This window comes from Salmo salar, chromosome 05 (assembly GCF_965601325.2).
Source record: "Salmo salar chromosome 05, fSalSal1, whole genome shotgun sequence".
Lineage (NCBI taxonomy): Eukaryota > Metazoa > Chordata > Actinopteri > Salmoniformes > Salmonidae > Salmo > Salmo salar.
This window is the reverse complement of record NC_138295.1, coordinates 73,037,469-73,058,055: the sequence shown is the minus strand read 5'-3', so window position 1 is coordinate 73,058,055 and position 20,587 is coordinate 73,037,469. Positions and strand designations below refer to the sequence as shown.

The 20,587-nt window shown below is 47.7% G+C and overlaps 2 protein-coding genes across 2 annotated transcripts in view; one reads left to right on the top strand and one right to left on the bottom strand.

Moving 5' to 3' along the window:
• The window catches only part of LOC106576603 (tumor necrosis factor receptor superfamily member 5), a 28,372-nt gene extending 12,028 nt beyond the window's left edge, over positions 1-16,344 (top strand). Inside the window, exons 3-8 of the mRNA XM_045718748.2 lie at positions 10,185-10,331; positions 10,770-10,863; positions 11,034-11,110; positions 12,166-12,279; positions 14,957-15,094; positions 15,909-16,344. Coding sequence (XP_045574704.1) covers positions 10,185-10,331; positions 10,770-10,863; positions 11,034-11,110; positions 12,166-12,279; positions 14,957-15,094; positions 15,909-16,090 — 752 coding nt within the window. The 3' untranslated portion in view covers positions 16,091-16,344. The remainder of the gene's footprint in view (positions 1-10,184; positions 10,332-10,769; positions 10,864-11,033; positions 11,111-12,165; positions 12,280-14,956; positions 15,095-15,908) is intronic.
• A 710-nt stretch (positions 16,345-17,054) lies between these two features.
• On the bottom strand, positions 17,055-20,247 carry rbp5 (retinol binding protein 1a, cellular). Its single transcript, NM_001141480.2, is given in 4 exon segments — positions 17,055-17,491; positions 18,530-18,631; positions 19,129-19,313; positions 19,852-20,247. Coding segments are annotated over 4 exon segments (417 nt in total). The 5' UTR covers positions 19,928-20,247; the 3' UTR covers positions 17,055-17,437.
• Positions 20,248-20,587: the final 340 nt, after the last annotated feature.

Sequence of the window (20,587 nt, the reverse complement as noted above, 5' to 3'; positions counted from 1 at the left end):
TCTCTATCCCACCTCTCTCCTCATCTTTCCATCCCCTCTCTCTACCCCATCTCTCTCCTCATCTTTCCATACCCTCTCACTATCCCACCTTTCTCCTCCTTTCCATCCCCTCTCTCTATCCCACCTCTCTCCTCATCTTTCCATCCCCTCTCTCTATCCCATCTCTCTCCTCATCTTTCCATCCCCTCTCTCTATCCCACCTTTCTCCTCCTTTCCATCCCCTCTCTCTATCCCACCTCTCTCCTCATCTTTCCATCCCCTCTCTCTATCACACCTCTCTCCTCCTTTCCATCCCCTCTCTCAATCCGATCTCTCTCCTCATCTTTCCACCCCCTCTCTCTATCCCACCTCTCTCCTCATCTTTCCATCCCCTCTCTCTATCCCATCTCTCTCCTCATCTTTCCATCCCCTCTCTCTATCCCACCTCTCTCCTCATCTTTCCATCCCCTCTCTCTATCCCATCTTTCTCCTCATCTTTCCATACCCTCTCTCTATCCCACCTTTCTCCTCCTTTCCATCCCCTCTCTCTATGCCACCTCTCTCCTCCTTTCCATCCCCTCTCTCTATCCCACCTCTCTCCTCATCTTTCCATCCCCTCTCTCTATCCCACCTCTCTCCTCCTTTCCATCCCCTCGCTCTATCTCATCTCTCTCCTCATCTTTCCATCCCCTCTCTCTATCCCACCTCTCTCCTCAACTTTCCATCCCCTCTCTCTATCCCACCTCTCTCCTCATCTTTCCATCCCCTCTCTCTCTCCCATCTCTCCTCATCTTTCCAAACCCTCTCTCTATCCCACCTTTCTCCTCCTTTCCATCTCCTCTCTCTATCCCACCTCTCTCCTCATCTTTCCATCCCCTCTCTCTATCCCATCTCTCTCCTCATCTTTCCATACCCTCTCTCTATCCCACCTCTCTCCTCATCTTTCCATCCCCTCTCTCTATCCCATCTCTCTCCTCATCTTTCCATCCCCTCTCTCTATCCCATCTCTCTCCTCATCTTTCCATCCCCTCTCTCTATTCCATCTCTCTCCTCATCTTTCCATCCCCTCTCTAAAACCCATCTCTCTCCTCATCTTTCCATCCCCTCTCTCTATCCCATCTCTCTCCTCATCTTTCCATCCCCTCTCTCTATCCCATTTCTCTCCTCATCTTTCCATCCCCTCTCTCTATCCCATCTCTCTCCTCATCTTTCCATCCCCTCTCTCTATCCCATCTCTCTCCTCATCTTTCCATCCCCTCTCTCTATTCCATCTCTCTCCTCATCTTTCCATCCCCTCTCTAAAACCCATCTCTCTCCTCATCTTTCCATCCCCTCTCTCTATCCCATCTCTCTCCTCATCTTTCCATCCCCTCTCTCTATCCCATTTCTCTCCTCATCTTTCCATACCCTCTCTCTATCCCACCTTTCTCCTCCTTTCCATCCCCTCTCTCTATCCCACCTCTCTCCTCATCTTTCCATCCCCTCTCTCTATCCCATCTCTCTCCTCATCTTTCCATACCCTCTCTCTATCCCACCTTTCTCCTCCTTTCCATCCCCTCTCTCTATCCCACCTCTCTCCTCAACTTTCCATCCCCTCTCTCTATCCCACCTCTCTCCTCTCTTTCCATCCCCTCTCTCTATCCCATCTCTCTCCTCATCTTTCCACCCCCTCTCTCTATCCCACCACTCTCCTCATCTTTCCATCCCCTTTCTCTATCCCATCTCTCTCCTCATCTTTCCATCCCCTCTCTCTATCCCACCTCTCTCCTCATCTTTCCATCCCCTCTCTCTCTCCCATCTCTCCTCATCTTTCCAAACCCTCTCTCTATCCCACCTTTCTCCTCCTTTCCATCTCCTCTCTCTATCCCACCTCTCTCCTCATCTTTCCATCCCCTCTCTCTATCCCATCTCTCTCCTCATCTTTCCATACCCTCTCTCTATCCCACCTCTCTCCTCATCTTTCCATCCCTTCTCTCTATCCCATCTCTCTCCTCATCTTTCCATCCCCTCTCTCTATCCCATCTCTCTCCTCATCTTTCCATCCCCTCTCTCTATTCCATCTCTCTCCTCATCTTTCCATCCCCTCTCTAAAACCCATCTCTCTCCTCATCTTTCCATCCCCTCTCTCTATCCCATCTCTCTCCTCATCTTTCCATCCCCTCTCTCTATCCCATTTCTCTCCTCATCTTTCCATCCCCTCTCTCTATCCCATCTCTCTCCTCATCTTTCCATCCCCTCTCTCTATCCCATCTCTCTCCTCATCTTTCCATCCCCTCTCTCTATTCCATCTCTCTCCTCATCTTTCCATCCCCTCTCTAAATCCCATCTCTCTCCTCATCTTTCCATCCCCTCTCTCTATCCCATCTCTCTCCTCATCTTTCCATCCCCTCTCTCTATCCCACCTTTCTCGTCCTTTCCATCCCCTCTCTCTCTCCCACCTCTCTCCTCATCTTTCCATCCCCTCTCTCTATCCCATCTCTCTCCTCATCTTTCCATACCCTCTCTCTATCCCACCTTTCTCCTCCTTTCCATCCCCTCTCTCTATCCCACCTCTCTCCTCATCTTTCCATCCCCTCTCTCTATCCCATCTCTCTCATCATCTTTCCATCCCCTCTCTCTATCCCATTTCTCTCCTCATCTTTCCATCCCCTCTCTCTATCCCATCTCTCTCCTCATCTTTCCATACCCTCTCTCTATCCCACCTTTCTCCTCCTTTCCATCCCTCTCTCTATCCCACCTCTCTCCTCATCTTTCCATCCCCTCTCTCTATCCCATCTCTCTCCTCATCTTTCCATCCCCTCTCTCTATCCCATCTCTCTCCTCATCTTTCCATCGCCTCTCTCTATCCCACCTCTCTCCTCAACTTTCCATCCCCTCTCTCTATCCCATCTCTCTCCTCATCTTTCCATCCCCTCTTTCTATCCCACCTTTCTCCTCTTTTCCATCCCCTCTCTCTATTCCACCTCTCTCCTCATCTTTCCATCCCCTCTCTCTATCCCATCTCTCTCCTCATCTTTCCATCCCCTCTCTCTATCCCACCTCTCTCCTCATCTTTCCATCCCCTCTCTCTATCCCATCTCTCTCTCATCTTTCCATCCCCTCTCTCTATCCATCTCTCTCCTCATCTTTCCATCCCCTCTCTCTATTCCATCACTCTCCTCATCTTTCCATCCCCTCTCTCTATCCCATCTCTCTCCTCATCTTTCCATCCCCTCTCTCTATCCCATCTCTCTCCTCATCTTTCCATCCCCTCTCTCTATCCCACCTCTCTCCTCATCTTTCCATCCCCTCTCTCTATCCCATCTCTCTCCTCATCTTTCCATACCCTCTCTCTATCCCACCTTTCTCCTCCTTTCCATCCCCTCTCTCTATCCCACCTCTCTCCTCATCTTTCCATCCCCTCTCTCTATCCCATCTCTCTCCTCATCTTTCCATCCCCTCTCTCTATCCCATCTCTCTCCTCATCTTTCCACCCCCTCTCTCTATCCCACCTCTCTCCTCATCTTTCCATCCCCTCTCTCTATCCCATCTCTCTCCTCATCTTTCCATACCCTCTCTCTATCCCACCTTTCTCCTCCTTTCCATCCCCTCTCTCTATCCCACCTCTCTCCTCATCTTTCCATCCCCTCTCTCTATCCCACCTCTCTCCTCATCTTTCCATCCCCTCTCTCTATCCTACCTCTCTCCTCCTTTCCATCCCCTCTCTCTATCCCATCTCTCTCCTCATCTTTCCATCCCCTCTCTCTATCCCACCTCTCTCCTCATCTTTCCATCCCCTCTCTCTATCCCATCTCTCTCCTCATCTTTCCATCCCCTCTCTCTATCCCACCTCTCTCCTCATCTTTCCATCCCCTCTCTCTATCCCATCTCTCTCCTCATCTTTCCATACCCTCTCTCTATCCCACCTTTCTCCTCCTTTCCATCCCCTCTCTCTATCCCACCTCTCTCCTCATCTTTCCATCCCCTCTCTCTATCCCACCTCTCTCCTCCTTTCCATCCCCTCTCTCTATCCCATCTCTCTCCTCATCTTTCCACCCACTCTCTCTATCCCACCTCTCTCCTCATCTTTCCATCCCCTCTCTCTATCCCACCTCTCTCCTCCTTTCCATCCCCTCTCTCTATCCCATCTCTCTCCTCATCTTTCCATCCCCTCTCTCTATCCCACCTCTCTCCTCAACTTTCCATCCCCTCTCTCTATCCCATCTCTCACCTCATCTTTCCATACCCTCTCTCTATCCCACCTTTCTCCTCCTTTCCATCCCCTCTCTCTATCCCACCTCTCTCCTCATCTTTCCATCCCCTCTCTCTATCCCACCTCTCTCCTCCTTTCCATCCCCTCTCTCTATCCCAACTCTCTCCTCATCTTTCCATCCCCTCTCTCTATCCCACCTCTCTCCTCATCTTTCCATCCCCTCTCTCTATCCCATCTCTCTCCTCAACTTTCCATCCCCTCTCTCTATTCCATCTCTCTCCTCATCTTTCCATCCCCTCTCTCTATCCCATCTCTCTCCTCATCTTTCCATCCCCTCTCTCTATCCCATCTCTCTCCTCATCTTTCCATCCCCTCTCTCTATCCCATTTCTCTCCTCATCTTTCCATCCCCTCTCTCTATCCCATCTCTCTCCTCGTCTTTCCATACCCTCTCTCTATCCCACCTTTCTCCTCCTTTCCATCCCCTCTCTCTATCCCACCTCTCTCCTCATCTTTCCATCCCCTCTCTCTATCCCATCTCTCTCCTCATCTTTCCATACCCTCTCACTATCCCACCTTCTCCTTTTCCATCCCCTCTCTCTATCCCACCTCTCTCCTCAACTTTCCATCCCCTCTCTCTATCCCACCTCTCTCCTCTTTCCATCCCCTCTCTCTATCCCATCTCTCTCCTCATCTTTCCACCCCCTCTCTCTATTCCATCTCTCTCCTCATCTTTCCATCTCCTTTCTCTATCCCATCTCTCTCCTCATCTTTCCATACCCTCTACCTATCCCACCTTTCTCCTCCTTTCCATCCCCTCTCTCTATCCCACCTCTCTCCTCATCTTTCCATCCCCTCTCTCTATCCCACCTCTCTCCTCATCTTTCCATCCCCTCTCTCTATCCCACCTCTCTCCTCCTTTCCATCCCCTCTCTCTATCACATCTCTCTCCTCATCTTTCCATCCCCTCTCTCTATCCCACCTCTCTCCTCATCTTTCCATCCCCTCTCTCTACCCCATCTCTCTCCTCATCTTTCCATACCCTCTCTCTATCCCACCTTTCTCCTCCTTTCCATCCCCTCTCTCTATCCCACCTCTCTCCTCATCTTTCCATCCCCTCTCTCTATCCCATCTCTCTCCTCATCTTTCCATCCCCTCTCTCTATCCCACCTTTCTCCTCCTTTCCATCCCCTCTCTCTATCCCACCTCTCTCCTCATCTTTCCATCCCCTCTCTCTATCACACCTCTCTCCTCCTTTCCATCCCCTCTCTCAATCCGATCTCTCTCCTCATCTTTCCACCCCTCTCTCTATCCCACCTCTCTCCTCATCTTTCCATCCCCTCTCTCTATCCCATCTCTCTCCTCATCTTTCCATCCCCTCTCTCTATCCCACCTCTCTCCTCATCTTTCCATCCCCTCTCTCTATCCCATCTTTCTCCTCATCTTTCCATACCCTCTCTCTATCCCACCTTTCTCCTCCTTTCCATCCCTCTCTCTATGCCACCTCTCTCCTCCTTTCCATCCCTCTCTCTATCCCACCTCTCTCCTCATCTTTCCATCCCCTCTCTCTATCCCACCTCTCTCCTCCTTTCCATCCCCTCGCTCTATCTCATCTCTCTCCTCATCTTTCCATCCCCTCTCTCTATCCCACCTCTCTCCTCAACTTTCCATCCCCTCTCTCTATCCCACCTCTCTCCTCATCTTTCCATCCCTCTCTCTCTCCATCTCTCCTCATCTTTCCAAACCCTCTCTCTATCCCACCTTTCTCCTCCTTTCCATCTCCTCTCTCTATCCCACCTCTCTCCTCATCTTTCCATCCCCTCTCTCTATCCCATCTCTCTCCTCATCTTTCCATACCCTCTCTCTATCCCACCTCTCTCCTCATCTTTCCATCCCCTCTCTCTATCCCATCTCTCTCCTCATCTTTCCATCCCCTCTCTCTATCCCATCTCTCTCCTCATCTTTCCATCCCCTCTCTCTATTCCATCTCTCTCCTCATCTTTCCATCCCCTCTCTAAAACCCATCTCTCTCCTCATCTTTCCATCCCTCTCTCTATCCCATCTCTCTCCTCATCTTTCATCCCCTCTCTCTATCCCATTTCTCTCCTCATCTTTCCATACCCTCTCACTATCCCACCTTTCTCCTTTTCCATCCCCTCTCTCTATCCCACCTCTCTCCTCAACTTTCCATCCCTCTCTCTATCCCACCTCTCTCCTCTTTCCATCCCTCTCTCTATCCCATCTCTCTCCTCATCTTTCCACCCCCTCTCTCTATTCCATCACTCTCCTCATCTTTCCATCTCCTTTCTCTATCCCATCTCTCTCCTCATCTTTCCATACCCTCTACCTATCCCACCTTTCTCCTCCTTTCCATCCCCTCTCTCTATCCCACCTCTCTCCTCATCTTTCCATCCCCTCTCTCTATCCCACCTCTCTCCTCATCTTTCCATCCCCTCTCTCTATCCCACCTCTCTCCTCCTTTCCATCCCCTCTCTCTATCCCATCTCTCTCCTCATCTTTCCATCCCCTCTCTCTATCCCACCTCTCTCCTCATCTTTCCATCCCCTCTCTCTACCCCATCTCTCTCCTCATCTTTCCATACCCTCTCACTATCCCACCTTTCTCCTCCTTTCCATCCCCTCTCTCTATCCCACCTCTCTCCTCATCTTTCCATCCCCTCTCTCTATCCCATCTCTCTCCTCATCTTTCCATCCCCTCTCTCTATCCCACCTTTCTCCTCCTTTCCATCCCCTCTCTCTATCCCACCTCTCTCCTCATCTTTCCATCCCCTCTCTCTATCACACCTCTCTCCTCCTTTCCATCCCCTCTCTCAATCCCATCTCTCTCCTCATCTTTCCACCCCCTCTCTCTATCCCACCTCTCTCCTCATCTTTCCATCCCCTCTCTCTATCCCATCTCTCTCCTCATCTTTCCATCCCCTCTCTCTATCCCACCTCTCTCCTCATCTTTCCATCCCCTCTCTCTATCCCATCTTTCTCCTCATCTTTCCATACCCTCTCTCTATCCCACCTTTCTCCTCCTTTCCATCCCCTCTCTCTATGCCACCTCTCTCCTCCTTTCCATCCCCTCTCTCTATCCCACCTCTCTCCTCATCTTTCCATCCCCTCTCTCTATCCCACCTCTCTCCTCCTTTCCATCCCCTCGCTCTATCTCATCTCTCTCCTCATCTTTCCATCCCCTCTCTCTATCCCACCTCTCTCCTCAACTTTCCATCCCCTCTCTCTATCCCACCTCTCTCCTCATCTTTCCATCCCCTCTCTCTCTCCCATCTCTCCTCATCTTTCCAAACCCTCTCTCTATCCCACCTTCTCCTCCTTTCCATGTCCTCTCTCTATCCCACCTCTCTCCTCATCTTTCCATCCCTCTCTCTATCCCATCTCTCTCCTCATCTTTCCATACCCTCTCTCTATCCCACCTCTCTCCTCATCTTTCCATCCCCTCTCTCTATCCCATCTCTCTCCTCATCTTTCCATCCCCTCTCTCTATCCCATCTCTCTCCTCATCTTTCCATCCCCTCTCTCTATTCCATCTCTCTCCTCATCTTTCATCCCCTCTCTAAAACCCATCTCTCTCCTCATCTTCCATCCCCTCTCTCTATCCCATCTCTCTCCTCATCTTTCATCCCCTCTCTCTATCCCATTTCTCTCCTCATCTTTCCATCCCCTCTCTCTATCCCATCTCTCTCCTCATCTTTCCATCCCCTCTCTCTATCCCATCTCTCTCCTCATCTTTCCATCCCCTCTCTCTATCCACTCTCTCCTCATCTTTCCATCCCTCTCTCTATCCCACCTCTCTCCTCATCTTTCCATCCCCTCTCTCTATCCCATCTCTCTCCTCATCTTTCCATCCCTCTCTCTATCCCATCTCTCTCCTCATCTTTCCATCCCCTCTCTCTATCCCACCTCTCTCCTCTCTTTCCATCCCCTCTCTCTATCCCATCTCTCTCCTCATCTTTCCATCCCCTCTCTCTATCCACCTCTCTCCTCATCTTTCCATCCCCTCTCTCTATCCCATCTCTCTCCTCATCTTTCCATCCCCTCTCTCTCTCCCATCTCTCCTCATCTTTCCAAACCCTCTCTCTATCCCACCTTTCTCCTCCTTTCCATCTCCTCTCTCTATCCCACCTCTCTCCTCATCTTTCCATCCCCTCTCTCTATCCCATCTCTCTCCTCATCTTTCCATACCCTCTCTCTATCCCACCTCTCTCCTCATCTTTCCATCCCCTCTCTCTATCCCATCTCTCTCCTCATCTTTCCATCCCCTCTCTCTATCCCATCTCTCTCCTCATCTTTCCATCCCCTCTCTCTATTCCATCTCTCTCCTCATCTTTCCATCCCCTCTCTAAAACCCATCTCTCTCCTCATCTTTCCATCCCCTCTCTCTATCCCATCTCTCTCCTCATCTTTCCATCCCCTCTCTCTATCCCATTTCTCTCCTCATCTTTCCATCCCCTCTCTCTATCCCATCTCTCTCCTCATCTTTCCATCCCCTCTCTCTATCCCATCTCTCTCCTCATCTTTCCATCCCCTCTCTCTATTCCATCTCTCTCCTCATCTTTCCATCCCCTCTCTAAAACCCATCTCTCTCCTCATCTTTCCATCCCCTCTCTCTATCCCATCTCTCTCCTCATCTTTCCATCCCCTCTCTCTATCCCATTTCTCTCCTCATCTTTCCATACCCTCTCTCTATCCCACCTTTCTCCTCCTTTCCATCCCCTCTCTCTATCCCACCTCTCTCCTCATCTTTCCATCCCCTCTCTCTATCCCATCTCTCTCCTCATCTTTCCATACCCTCTCTCTATCCCACCTTTCTCCTCCTTTCCATCCCCTCTCTCTATCCCACCTCTCTCCTCAACTTTCCATCCCCTCTCTCTATCCCACCTCTCTCCTCCTTTCCATCCCCTCTCTCTATCCCATCTCTCTCCTCATCTTTCCATCCCCTTTCTCTATCCCATCTCTCTCCTCATCCTTCCATACCCTCTCTCTATCCCACCTTTCTCCTCCTTTCCATTCCCTCTCTCTATCCCACCTCTCTCCTCATCTTTCCATCCCCTCTCTCTATCCCACATCTCTCCTCATCTTTCCATCCCCTCTCTCTATCCCACCTCTCTTCTCCTTTCCATCCCCTCTCTCTATCCCATCTCTCTCCTCATCTTTCCACCCCCTCTCTCTATCCCACCTCTCTCCTCATCTTTCCATCCCCTCTCTCTATCCCATCTCTCTCCTCATCTTTACACCCCCTCTCTCTATCCCACCTCTCTCCTCATCTTTCCATCCCCTCTCTCTATCCCATCTCTCTCCTCATCTTTCCATACCCTCTCACTGTCCCACCTTTCTCCTCCTTTCCATCCCCTCTCTCTATCCCACCTCTCTCCTCCTTTCCATACCCTCTCTCTATCCCACCTCTCTCCTCATCTTTCCATCCCCTCTCTCTATCCCACCTCTCTCCTCCTTTCCATCCCCTCTCTCTATCCCATCTCTCTCCTCATCTTTCCATCCCCTCTCTCTATCCCACCTCTCTCCTCAACTTTCCATCCCCTCTCTCTATCCTATCTCTCTCCTCATCTTTCCATCCCCTCTCTCTATCCCACCTTTCTCCTCCTTTCCATCCCCTCTCTCTATCCCACCTCTCTCCTCATCTTTCCATCCCCTCTCTCTATCCCATCTCTCTCCTCATCTTTCCATACCCTCTCTATGCCACCTCTCTCCTCATCTTTCCATCCCCTCTCTCTATCCCATCTCTCTCCTCATCTTTCCATCCCCTCTCTCTATCCCACCTCTCTCCTCATCTTTCCATCCCCTCTCTCTATCCCACCTCTCTCCTCATCTTTCCATCCCCTCTCTCTATCCCACCTCTCTCCTCATCTCTCTTGAACTTATCATTATTTTCACCTCACTTCATATTTTTTTGCCTCTCCCACTCAATACCCCAACTCTCCCTCTACCGTCCTCTCTCCCACTCTTTCTCTCCCTTCTCTTCTCTCCCTCTCTCAGGCAATAACCAGAGGGTATTGAGGGAGTGTGAAGCCAGTAGTGACAGGCAATGTGTGTGTAAGACTGGTTTCTACTGTACAGACAATGGATGTGAACACTGCCGACCCGTGAAGCTGTGCCCTCTGGGTTCAGGGGTCGTGAATCAAGGTGAGAACTGCCTCCTCACCTCTACCCCCACAGGAAGTTGATGGCACCTTAATTAGGGAGGACATGCTCGTGATAATGGCTGTAGCAGAATCAGTGGAATGATTGTTTGATGCCATTCCATTTGCTCCGTTCCAGACGTTATTAAGGGCCGTCCTCCCCTCAGCAGCCTCCTCACCTCTAAACCCTGTTCTAATATGACAGACCATTGCCTGAGTTGAGCTGATCATGAGTTGGAGATACTAAGGCTGGTATTGAAAAGACACCTGACAAGAAATCCGAGTCTGTAGTCTAATAAGATGCACTCAGGGTCAATGTTTAAACCACTGTGGGCCTTTGGCAGTACAAAACATCTTATTACTGTGCTTGTATAATCTGCTGGATGTGTGTACTTTACTTTGAGAAGCTGACATGTCTGATACCTGTTCATAAACTCCCCAGCCACCCCCCAGAATGACACAGTCTGTGCCCCGTGCCAACCTGGGACCTATAACAGTGTCAACGATGCCATCACACACTGCCAATCACACACCAGGTCAGAACCCTTCACACAAAGTGGCTCTGATTTCTATCGAAAGTCAACTCAGTAGGTGCATTTGGTTGGCACAAAACATTTGACATCTTTATACAATTGTGGGACAGTGGGGTTAACTATGGAGTTAAACTCCTTTCTCTGTTTCACAATCCCTTTCTTTCCTCTCTCAGGTGTGGGGACCTAGGGAGGGAGGTGAAAAGTGCTGGGACTGAGACGACCGATGCTGTGTGTGGGGCCTTTATATCTCGTAGGTCTAATAGCATCTCCTTTTATTGAACAGTAGTATAGAATATATAGAAAACTAGATGGTTTATATGGCATTTTACCAATATTTCTTCCACCTCCCCTCTTTCTCTCTTGACTGAATGATTTATTGACATAAGTAATGTACATCTAATACTGTAAACAAGATTAGAGCACATTGCATTCTCCCTCAGAAATGGTTCAGATAGAGCCTCATATATAGATTTGCTGGGTGTTAGGTTGTTTTGATTGATCTTATCTCTCTCTCCCTCTCTCTTTCTGTCCCTTTCTCTGTCCCTCTCCCTCTCTCCCTCTCTCCCTCTCTGTCCCTCTCCCTCTCTCTTTCTGTCCCTCTCTCTGTCCCTCTCCCTCTCTGTCTCTCTCTCCCTCTCTCTTTCTGTCCCTCTCCCTATCTCTTTCTGTCCCTCTCTCTGTCCCTCTCCCTCTCTGTCTCTCTGTCCCTCTCTCTTTCTGTCCCTCTCTCTGTCCCTCTCCCTCTCTCTTTCTGTGCCTCTCTCTGTCTCTCTCCCTCTCTGTCTCTCACTCGCTCTCTCTCTTTGTCCCTCTGTCTCTCTCCCTGTCCCTCTCTCTCTGTCCCTCTCTGTCTCTCTCCCTGTCCCTCTCTGTCTCCCCTGTCCCTCTCCATGTCCCTCTGTCTCTCTCCCTGTCTCTCTCCCTGTCCCTCTGTCTCTCTCCCTGTCCCTCTCTGTCTCCCTCCCTGTCCCTCTCCCTGTCCCTCTGTCTCTCTCCCTGTCCATCTCCCTCTCTCCCTGTCCCTCTCTGTCTCTCCCTGTCCCTCTCCCTGTCCCTCTCCCTGTCCCTCCCTGTCTCTCCCTGTCCCTCTGTCTCTCTCCCTGTCCCTCTCCCTGTCCCCCTGTCTCTCTCCCTGTCCCTCTCTGTCTCTCCCCGTCCCTCTCCCTGTCCCTCTGTCTCTCTCCCTGTCCCTCTGTCCCTCTGTCTCTCCCTGTCTCTCTCCCTGTCCCTCTCTGTCTCTCTCCCTGTCCCTCTCTGTCTCTCCCTGTCCCTCTCTCCCTGTCTCTCCCTGTCCCTCTCCCTCAGGGTGTCACTGGATACTACCTACCAGTCTGTGGGTGGGACTAGTGGTGACCTCACTCCTCATCATAATCTTGATCTGCATCTATTGGAGGGCCAAGCATCAATCATACATGCCAGGTGTGTATATCATCACTGCCAATGCCCAAATAGTGTTTTTGTGCCCTCATCGTGGATTTGATGTAAGCATTGGCTAGAGGGAGTTGCCACCATATTCCTTCATATTACAGGGACTCTCTCTTTGTACTGTAGAACAAGTTTTAGGTATTTACTAAGACATTACAATGAAACATTTTAATAATACTGAAAAATAGGGTTGTTGGTCAGGAGCGATGTAGGTGTGGCAAGGTAGGCTTCTTGGGCAGGCTCACGTGAGACCCCATGTATGGGTACCTGGTAGGCCACCTCTTGGACGGGCTCAGGTAGGCCCCTTGGATGAGTGCAGGTTGGCCCCATGGACAGGTGCGGGTTGGCCCCATGGACAGGTGCAGGTTGGCCCCATGGACAGGTGCGGGTTGGCCCCATGGACAGGTGCGGGTTTGGCCCCATGGACAGGTGCGGGTTGGCCCCTAGGATGAGCACGGGGTAGGCCGCCCCTTGACGGGCGCGGGATGGCTCCTTGGGTTAGCACAGGTTGGTTCCTTGAACGGGTGCGGGGTCATGGTGTAAACCTGTGACCAAGACCCAGGGCGTCAGGAAAGGTGGACACTCTTTACAGCACAGCAGGGTGTGGCTCCAAGGGGGGAGCGGAAGGAGACGCCACGGCAACAGCGTCGCTGAGGCTCCATTGCGGAAGTGTGTGACAACTCCAAAGCAACTGCCAGCTGATGCTTTGTGTCCAGTGCGGTTGGGAGTTAGGCGAGGGTCTTGGCTGGTCCACAGTGGTGACATTACAGGTTCAGTAGATATGGGTAGCTGGGGGAAGGGGTGGTGTAGTGCTTGGTCAGAGCACTGGAGCATCGCTCTGCCATTTCCCACAATGGCGCTTGTTTATGTTGGTAGCCCAAAGACGGGATGAATGGAGACAAAGTCATGCTGTTAGAAGGAAACTCTGTCTCTGCCGTGGTAGATGGAAATCTGCTGCAGTACACCCGGTAAACATCATCCAACTTAAAGGACCATGAAAAATAAGCTAAGGAACCTAGATAGGTCATTGGTTGGATAGATGTCACCAGGAGTACTCGCAAATGACAGAGACAGTGCCAAAGTTCACCTATTTATTGAGGACTTGTGGTTGGACATGGTGAAGTTGGATTTTTTGGGGGTTCTGCAACAAAGGAGAGACATCATGAGCAGGTGGCAGAACATACAAGGTGATAACGATAAAGCTATTAAACCAATACATCTGAAATAAGGAAATAGGAAACAAACGTACTCTTAAAAGACACAACTGGGGGGGGGGGGGGCGGACGGAGAAATGGCTTGACAGGCTTTAAATACAAACAAGAAGTGTGAACGAGCCTATCAGGGCAGTTCTGATAATTACTGACAGGTGTGTGATTGCATGAGCGAGTCAACAGGTGAAATCAACTTGCTTGATCAAGTCCACCTCAGCTGTATGCTACTCCACTCTGAGGGCTGTTGTACATACATCATTATAACCTATTAACAACTTGTTTGTTTCTTCGGGAGTCATTCAAAAAGCCCCACTCTAGGTCCCATTTGACAGTTAGGCCTACCAATTGTTAAGTAAATGCTCTTTTCGTTTCTCTGTGTTATTTCCCAGCCAGCAGATTTCAGATCATGTACAGTAGATATTATCTGGTGACAGATGCAGAGGCAGTGAGAACTCCTAGTGTGTCTTTTCTCTCCTACACAGCGACAATATGCATCACATTGTAAAATTATTAGGTGTCAAGGTGCTAGACGTAATTTGGATTGAATAAAAGGAAACAAGGTCATTGCTTTTCACCGTCAGACGCTGGAACTCGCCACTTCCTCTAGAGATGAATCAGATCAAAGACAATATGAGTTATTGTGAAACTTGCATGCATTGCTCATGTTTATGCTCCATCAGGAGCAGAGTGCACAGCACATCAACCAATATGAGTCCAAGTGCAGCTAAAAGTCACAGGAGCTTATGTATTCACTGCCATAGTGCTGAACTTCGACAATATGGGACACTGTAGACACCACTGCTATTGGCTTCTGGTTATAACATTTATGTTTCAGCCTAATATCTCAAACAAACAGATGTTTGTTGAGAAACGACTGGGCATAAAATGGGAAGTTGAGAGAATATTGTAGACACACAGAGGATATCTGTGATCTCAAACTGATATCCCATTTTGGAAAATGTTGTTTGAAATGTTATTTCTAAAGGTTATTTGACAATGACATTTCAATCATATATATATATATTTAATTCAAATCAAACTAAATGTAGGTTCCACCGAATAAATAACCAGTTAGACTAGCCTGTGAAGGTAGAAATAAGAACAACTGCCTCCAGATCAGTTATGAAACTATAATAGGTATGAAACAAGCTTCTACTGTAGCTTCTTGAGTTTGTGAGACTTGGGGACAAAACCACATCCTGTTCTATGTTGAGCTTGACACGGTTGTTGGAAAACCACATGACACGTTTCACAGCCAGCCAACTCATAGCAAGAAAGCGTTGTGTAAAGTACAGTGGCGTCACCGGTTGACACATTCGTGACTGTCCTATTTGTCAATGCTTCACCAGTGGAGCTTGGACTTACCCACAATAACAAAAAGGCAGATAAGATACAACAAGTATATGAATGTTGATAGTGTTACTCAGTGATCTCATGTCTGTCTGCCTGTCTGTCTGTAGCCAACTCCAGTGGTCCTGGTATTCCTGTAGAGCCTGCACCTCCTTCCTTCGCTCCAGCTGAGCTCAAGTTCCCCACCGAGTGCAACAGCCATTGGAGCCTGGACCAGAAAGCCACTGAGCCCCTCTTCATCAACACAGGTGAAAGTCCCTCAGTGGTAGTTGGAATAGTTCACCACAATTACAAATGTACCTCCTCTAGTGCACAAGAAAGGAGGTATTCAGTACACCCAGAGAGTAGGTTGGGTTTGTTTACTGAGCTACAGGTTCGCATTAGCATCGTAGAGTGCAGAACAATATGAGTGATGGGACCCTGGTTACCATGGTTTAAGGGCTCGATTCAATCCATATCGCTGAGGTTCAGCGTTATAGAGCGATTAAATTTAAAGGCAATGTTCCCCTAAACGCTGTATATGTCGGCTTAATTGGAAATTACCTTTCAATTTCAAGCACGTAATTCAGCGCCATAGCACTGAACTTCGGCAATATGGATTAAATCGAGTGCAAGGTATCCACAAGATAAATGACATTTCACATTTTGATGAACTACCCCTTTAAATCATCTCCTGACAAATCGCATCACCAAAAACACATTGTTCCATGTGGAGTCGCTATATGTGATAAACCTTCATTAGTCTATATTACACCGTATCCATCACTCATAGTAGTTCTGTAGCTTCCCAATGATCAATAATGTGATGGCTCTCCTCACTTAGAATGGATCAGATGTAATGTAATCTAAACTGAGGCTGCCCATATAATCAACCATCAGGATGAGCTATCAGGATGAGCTTTGCAAGAGCCTAAATCAAATCATTAAAATACAGATGTATTGTTACCTCTATGGACACGATGAGATGGGGCCTGTGTAGTCTTCATGAATGATAAATGCAGTGGTACGTGAGGTTGGAGGGTTATTGTTGTGTGCTCATACTATTTCCATTGTGCATCCCAGCTGTTATTCAGGTAAACGGCTATACGTCAGACTGTGAAGTTGAGGCCGATAGCGCCACCATAACAATGACAACATCAGAGCTTTTCAGCCAATCGGATCACAGTAATGGAATGAGAGGAAATGACATCAGACCCTCCCGCTACCTATCAGAGCCACAGGAAGATGAGTGGCCAGGGACTTAATTCTGATTTTCAACTAAATCTTTTTTTAATTTTTTTATTACTTCTTTCAATGAACAAGACCTACATAGGAAAATAGCTGAGCAGATTCCTCCTTGAAGGTTCCTGGATACAATCCCTTTTTAAAAAAAATCTTATCTCTGCAATGTAAATATACTGAACTATAAACATCCAATGAACATTCTTTGTTTCTTAGGTCATTGAAAAAACTGTTGGGGAGGGTTTAAATAAAGTGTAACCACTGAGGTCAAATGTCATCATAGCTTCTCTATTTTACATTTTTCTAAGGAACTTTCAAAGCCCCCGGCGGCTGGACTTTTCCTAATGAAGACGTGTTGTTGTCAGTAACTAGATATGAACATCAAAGTGGTGGAAAAGAGATTGATGAAGTAGATGTATATGGATAGATATTCATTTTAACATCACAGCATCTGTTCAATGATGTTTTAACCACAGCATTGACAATTCTGTTAAAACAGTTGACGCTTTAGCAAAGTGCAGAATCTAAATGTAGACAACACCAGAGTGGACACCGATTAATTGTTTGTCACCCCCTGTAGGATAGGAGTAGCAGCGGCTACCATACTTCAAACTGCTTTACCCTGCCCTCTAGTGTTATCAGCTAGCATTTACAGCTAAATGCAGGCCAACTGAAATCAGTTGCGGACTGCGTTTGCACAGGCAGCCCAAGTCTGATATTGTTTTCCATTGGTCTTTTGACCAATAACATCAGATCTTTCCACATCAGATATTTTTTCGGAGCTGATCGGATTGGTCAAAAGACCAATTCGTTTTTAAAAAAAGATCAGAATTGGGCTGCCTGTGTAAACACAGTCCTTTAGGCACAGACCAAGGGTAAGCATACCTTCCCCAAATCCTAACCCATTGGAGTGAAAAACGCTGAACTGACTTTCGATCACAGCGTTTACATAAATACACATTGAAGGGAAGAGTTAGAACATGGGTTCCATAAAGAGACAACATCTGTATTTATAGTGTGGAGCATCAGGTGGTATATTTGGACACAGAACAGCCACATACAACACAAAAGGGAACATTCAATGGCATTGTGAACTATCGTAGTGCTATACGAGGAAATATATTGGGAATGTTTACACAATTCACCCTGCACTGTACCATGACAACATTCAAAACATACCATTGACAATCTTTCCCACAGTGAAATAGCACACTAATTAAAAATATCTTAAATGTTGTCCATTAAGTAATGGTTTTAAAACAATGATGATCATATTTTTAAAACTATGGCACTTATATACCAAGTCCTAGACTGTTTTCTAATGAGAATCATGAACGTGAAGTTGATGAACGAGATCGTTCCCAGTGGTTTCAGTCTGCCTTCTTGAAGAGTTGCCTGGCGACCACATCTCCAACTCTCATCTCCTAAAGGGCAAAAAAAGGACGGGTTGAGAAGAGGGTGGAGAAAGAGAAAAGAGGGAGGAGTTTGGGTGGGTGAGTGTGGGAGAGTGAGTGCGTGCGTGGGGGGCGTGCGTGGGAAAAGATCATTAATGGTCTCAGTCACAAAAACGCTGTGCTCTTTTCTCTCTGGACTCAGTAATCCTATCGCTCCTATCTCCTCTTCCTCTCCCCTTCATTATCTCCACCCCCCACACATGTACTTCCCCGCTCTCAATCCCACTCCCCCTCGTGTCCCTCCCTCCCCCTCTTCTTGTGTTACTCACCAAATCCACCCTTTACTGCCTGATCCCCAGTGGTATTTATTTCCAAACTTCTCTTTCGGATTTGAACAAAATATCAATGAGGTATTGTTTTCTATTAGAAGCATTTGGGAGCTGTTTAATAAAACAATGCTGATTGTTTGAAATCGTAATCAGCATTTGCATGTAATCACAAGCAAAAACAGATTGCCCAACTAAAGTCCATCTGAAGCACAGGCCTAAACAGAAGCTTGTGATTCTCCTCCCAATCCCTTCACTATGAAGAGTCTTGTTGAAGTCTGTATTTAGCTCATTAAAATGGTAACGAACAATAACCTTTCCTTATTCTTCCTGTTCCTGCCCATTCCTTCACCCTGAAGACTCTTAACAGTGTTTTCCCCCGTTTCTTTCTCCTTCTTCGGGCCCCACACATTTCTTTCCCCTGAACAGGCAACAAATAAGGAGTTTTGAGGGCCATACACCCCCTCTTTTTTTAAAGGACCTCATTTGTTCTCACACAAACACACGCACGGACACGTGCACACATACAACGTAGGCAGTGAATAACTTCCATTACCAAATCTGATTTGCATATCCCCCACTTTCAAAATGGTATATCAATCCCAGCATCTTCTTTCCTCCCAAATCTTTCCTGCTTTCCTCCCTTTCTCTGGCCTTGTGTTCACCTCTATTCCTATTCCCTTCCAATCTTTATCCCTCTCTGTTAATCCATCCCTCCCTCCCTCCCTCCCTCCATTCTCACCAGGTGTAGCTTGTCTCCCTCCAGCCAGTGTGTCCATCCTCTTCCCTCCTTCTCTCCTCTCTGAACACACACCAGCTTATCACCCTCCCAGTCCACTGTGGTCTAAAAACAGAGAAAAACTGAGTTAACACACCCCAGCTTATCACCCACCCAGCCCACTGTGGTCTAGAAACAGGGTTAACACACACACACACACACACACACTGTGGTCTGCAAAAACATGAAAGCGCACACACACACACAACCACTGCCTTGTACCACTCTCAGTTTGGCGCGGTCTGAAAACAAGCAACAGGGGGTGGTTATGACAGGAAAACAACAGGAGGTACACACATGCCAAAATATCCCCCCCCCCCACACACACACGGCAAATAGTATATTCACCCAAACAAAGCAAAGTAGTATGACAAGTACACCTATATGAAGTCAATTAGAGAGAAGTTGTACAAGTCTGAACAAGTAATGAAACAGAGAAACATAAGGGAAAACATCACCAGATAACAGAAATACATTTAGCCAGTGTCTTTACAAACAGCACATGATGAAGAACAGAGACCACCCACCCACCCATACACGTAGAACTGTAAACACACACACACCTGACAGACTCGTCCATCCACAGGTCCCAGGTCCTCGGTGAAGACCTGACCCAGTTTGAAATCCATATCAAAGTCCTTAAAGGTGGTGAGTGTGCGGATCTTCATACTGCCTGTGGCCGGGTCATGGACTATCTGTTTAGTGGGCTTCAACATACACACTATCTTCCGCAGGGCAAAATTAATATCTGATGGAGAGAGAGAGAGGGAGAGAATTAATCAACCAAACATAACACCTTGCCATTCTAGTAATGAGGTAGTGTATCTGAGGCAACATCTCTGACCTACAGCTGTGTCTGTCCTTTTACATCTCATGTTAATGTTTCCAGATATCACACACCCACAGACAGACGACACACACACACACACACACACACACACCCCCCCTGTCTGTGTCCAGGGTCATTTACAGGCTAAGGCGCCATGATGATCTATCACACGGCTCTGGGAATAGAGATGGCAAGCCTTTGGATGAGTCACTACCCCTAAAATTCATCTCAAAGCAGCAGGCAAACAAAGGAAAAAAATGTTAAGTTCAGTAAAATAGAATCAATGAATCGTGTTAAATTAAAATGAAAGGAGGCAAGTTGCAGAAGTACAGTAAGCTCTTAACACGTGTCATTTTACATATTACAACTACACGAATTGGACACTTTTTAACAATGACGCATTTGTAGCTAATATATGTGCTAACAGACAAAGACATTACGATTCATATGATCTTACCCAAAGCTGCGAGGTAGTTCTCGAAGTTATCTTGAGACACCATGTGAAAGGTTCCTGTGTAATTTGGTTTAGACATCTTTTAGCCTTTAGTTTTGCAGAGGAACTCAACAAAGAAAACTGTAACCTACAGTATTGCCTCTTCTCTACAGATATTCTCTTTCTCTGCTCTTTTCACTGCTCTCACCACTACCGCATTGTTTGATATTAATAACACTTATGCAACCTGTGAGCTAACCTTCTGTCTGCTAGTGTCAGTCAGAAGGTATGCGGCTTTACGCAAAACTGCAACTTGATAAAGGAATGATTGAGCTGCTGGAATGTTTTAGAGCGGCGGTCGTATCCACAATGACTGTCCTCTGCTCTCTTCACTCCTTCAATTCCCGGGTATCGATTCCCTGATGCAAACGTTGCACAACCCTTTTAAATTCCCTATTCGCTCCCTCTGCTCTCCCACGGAAAGCGTAAACTCCTCCCTACGGAGCTTTATGCAAACAGCTTTTGTTCCACTAATCCTCTTCCTAAAATGGGAACTGGGTAGGTATGTGCCCTTTCCGCGTTAATTAAACGGTATTCTCTCCATCTCGCTATTCACAATTGCTTTATTGGCATGGGAAACATATGCTTACATTGCCAAAACATGTGAAAAACATGTGTTTCACAAAAGTGAAATAAGCAATCAGAAATTAACAGTAAACATTACACACACAAAAGTGTAAAGTTTCTCTCGCTCTCCTTC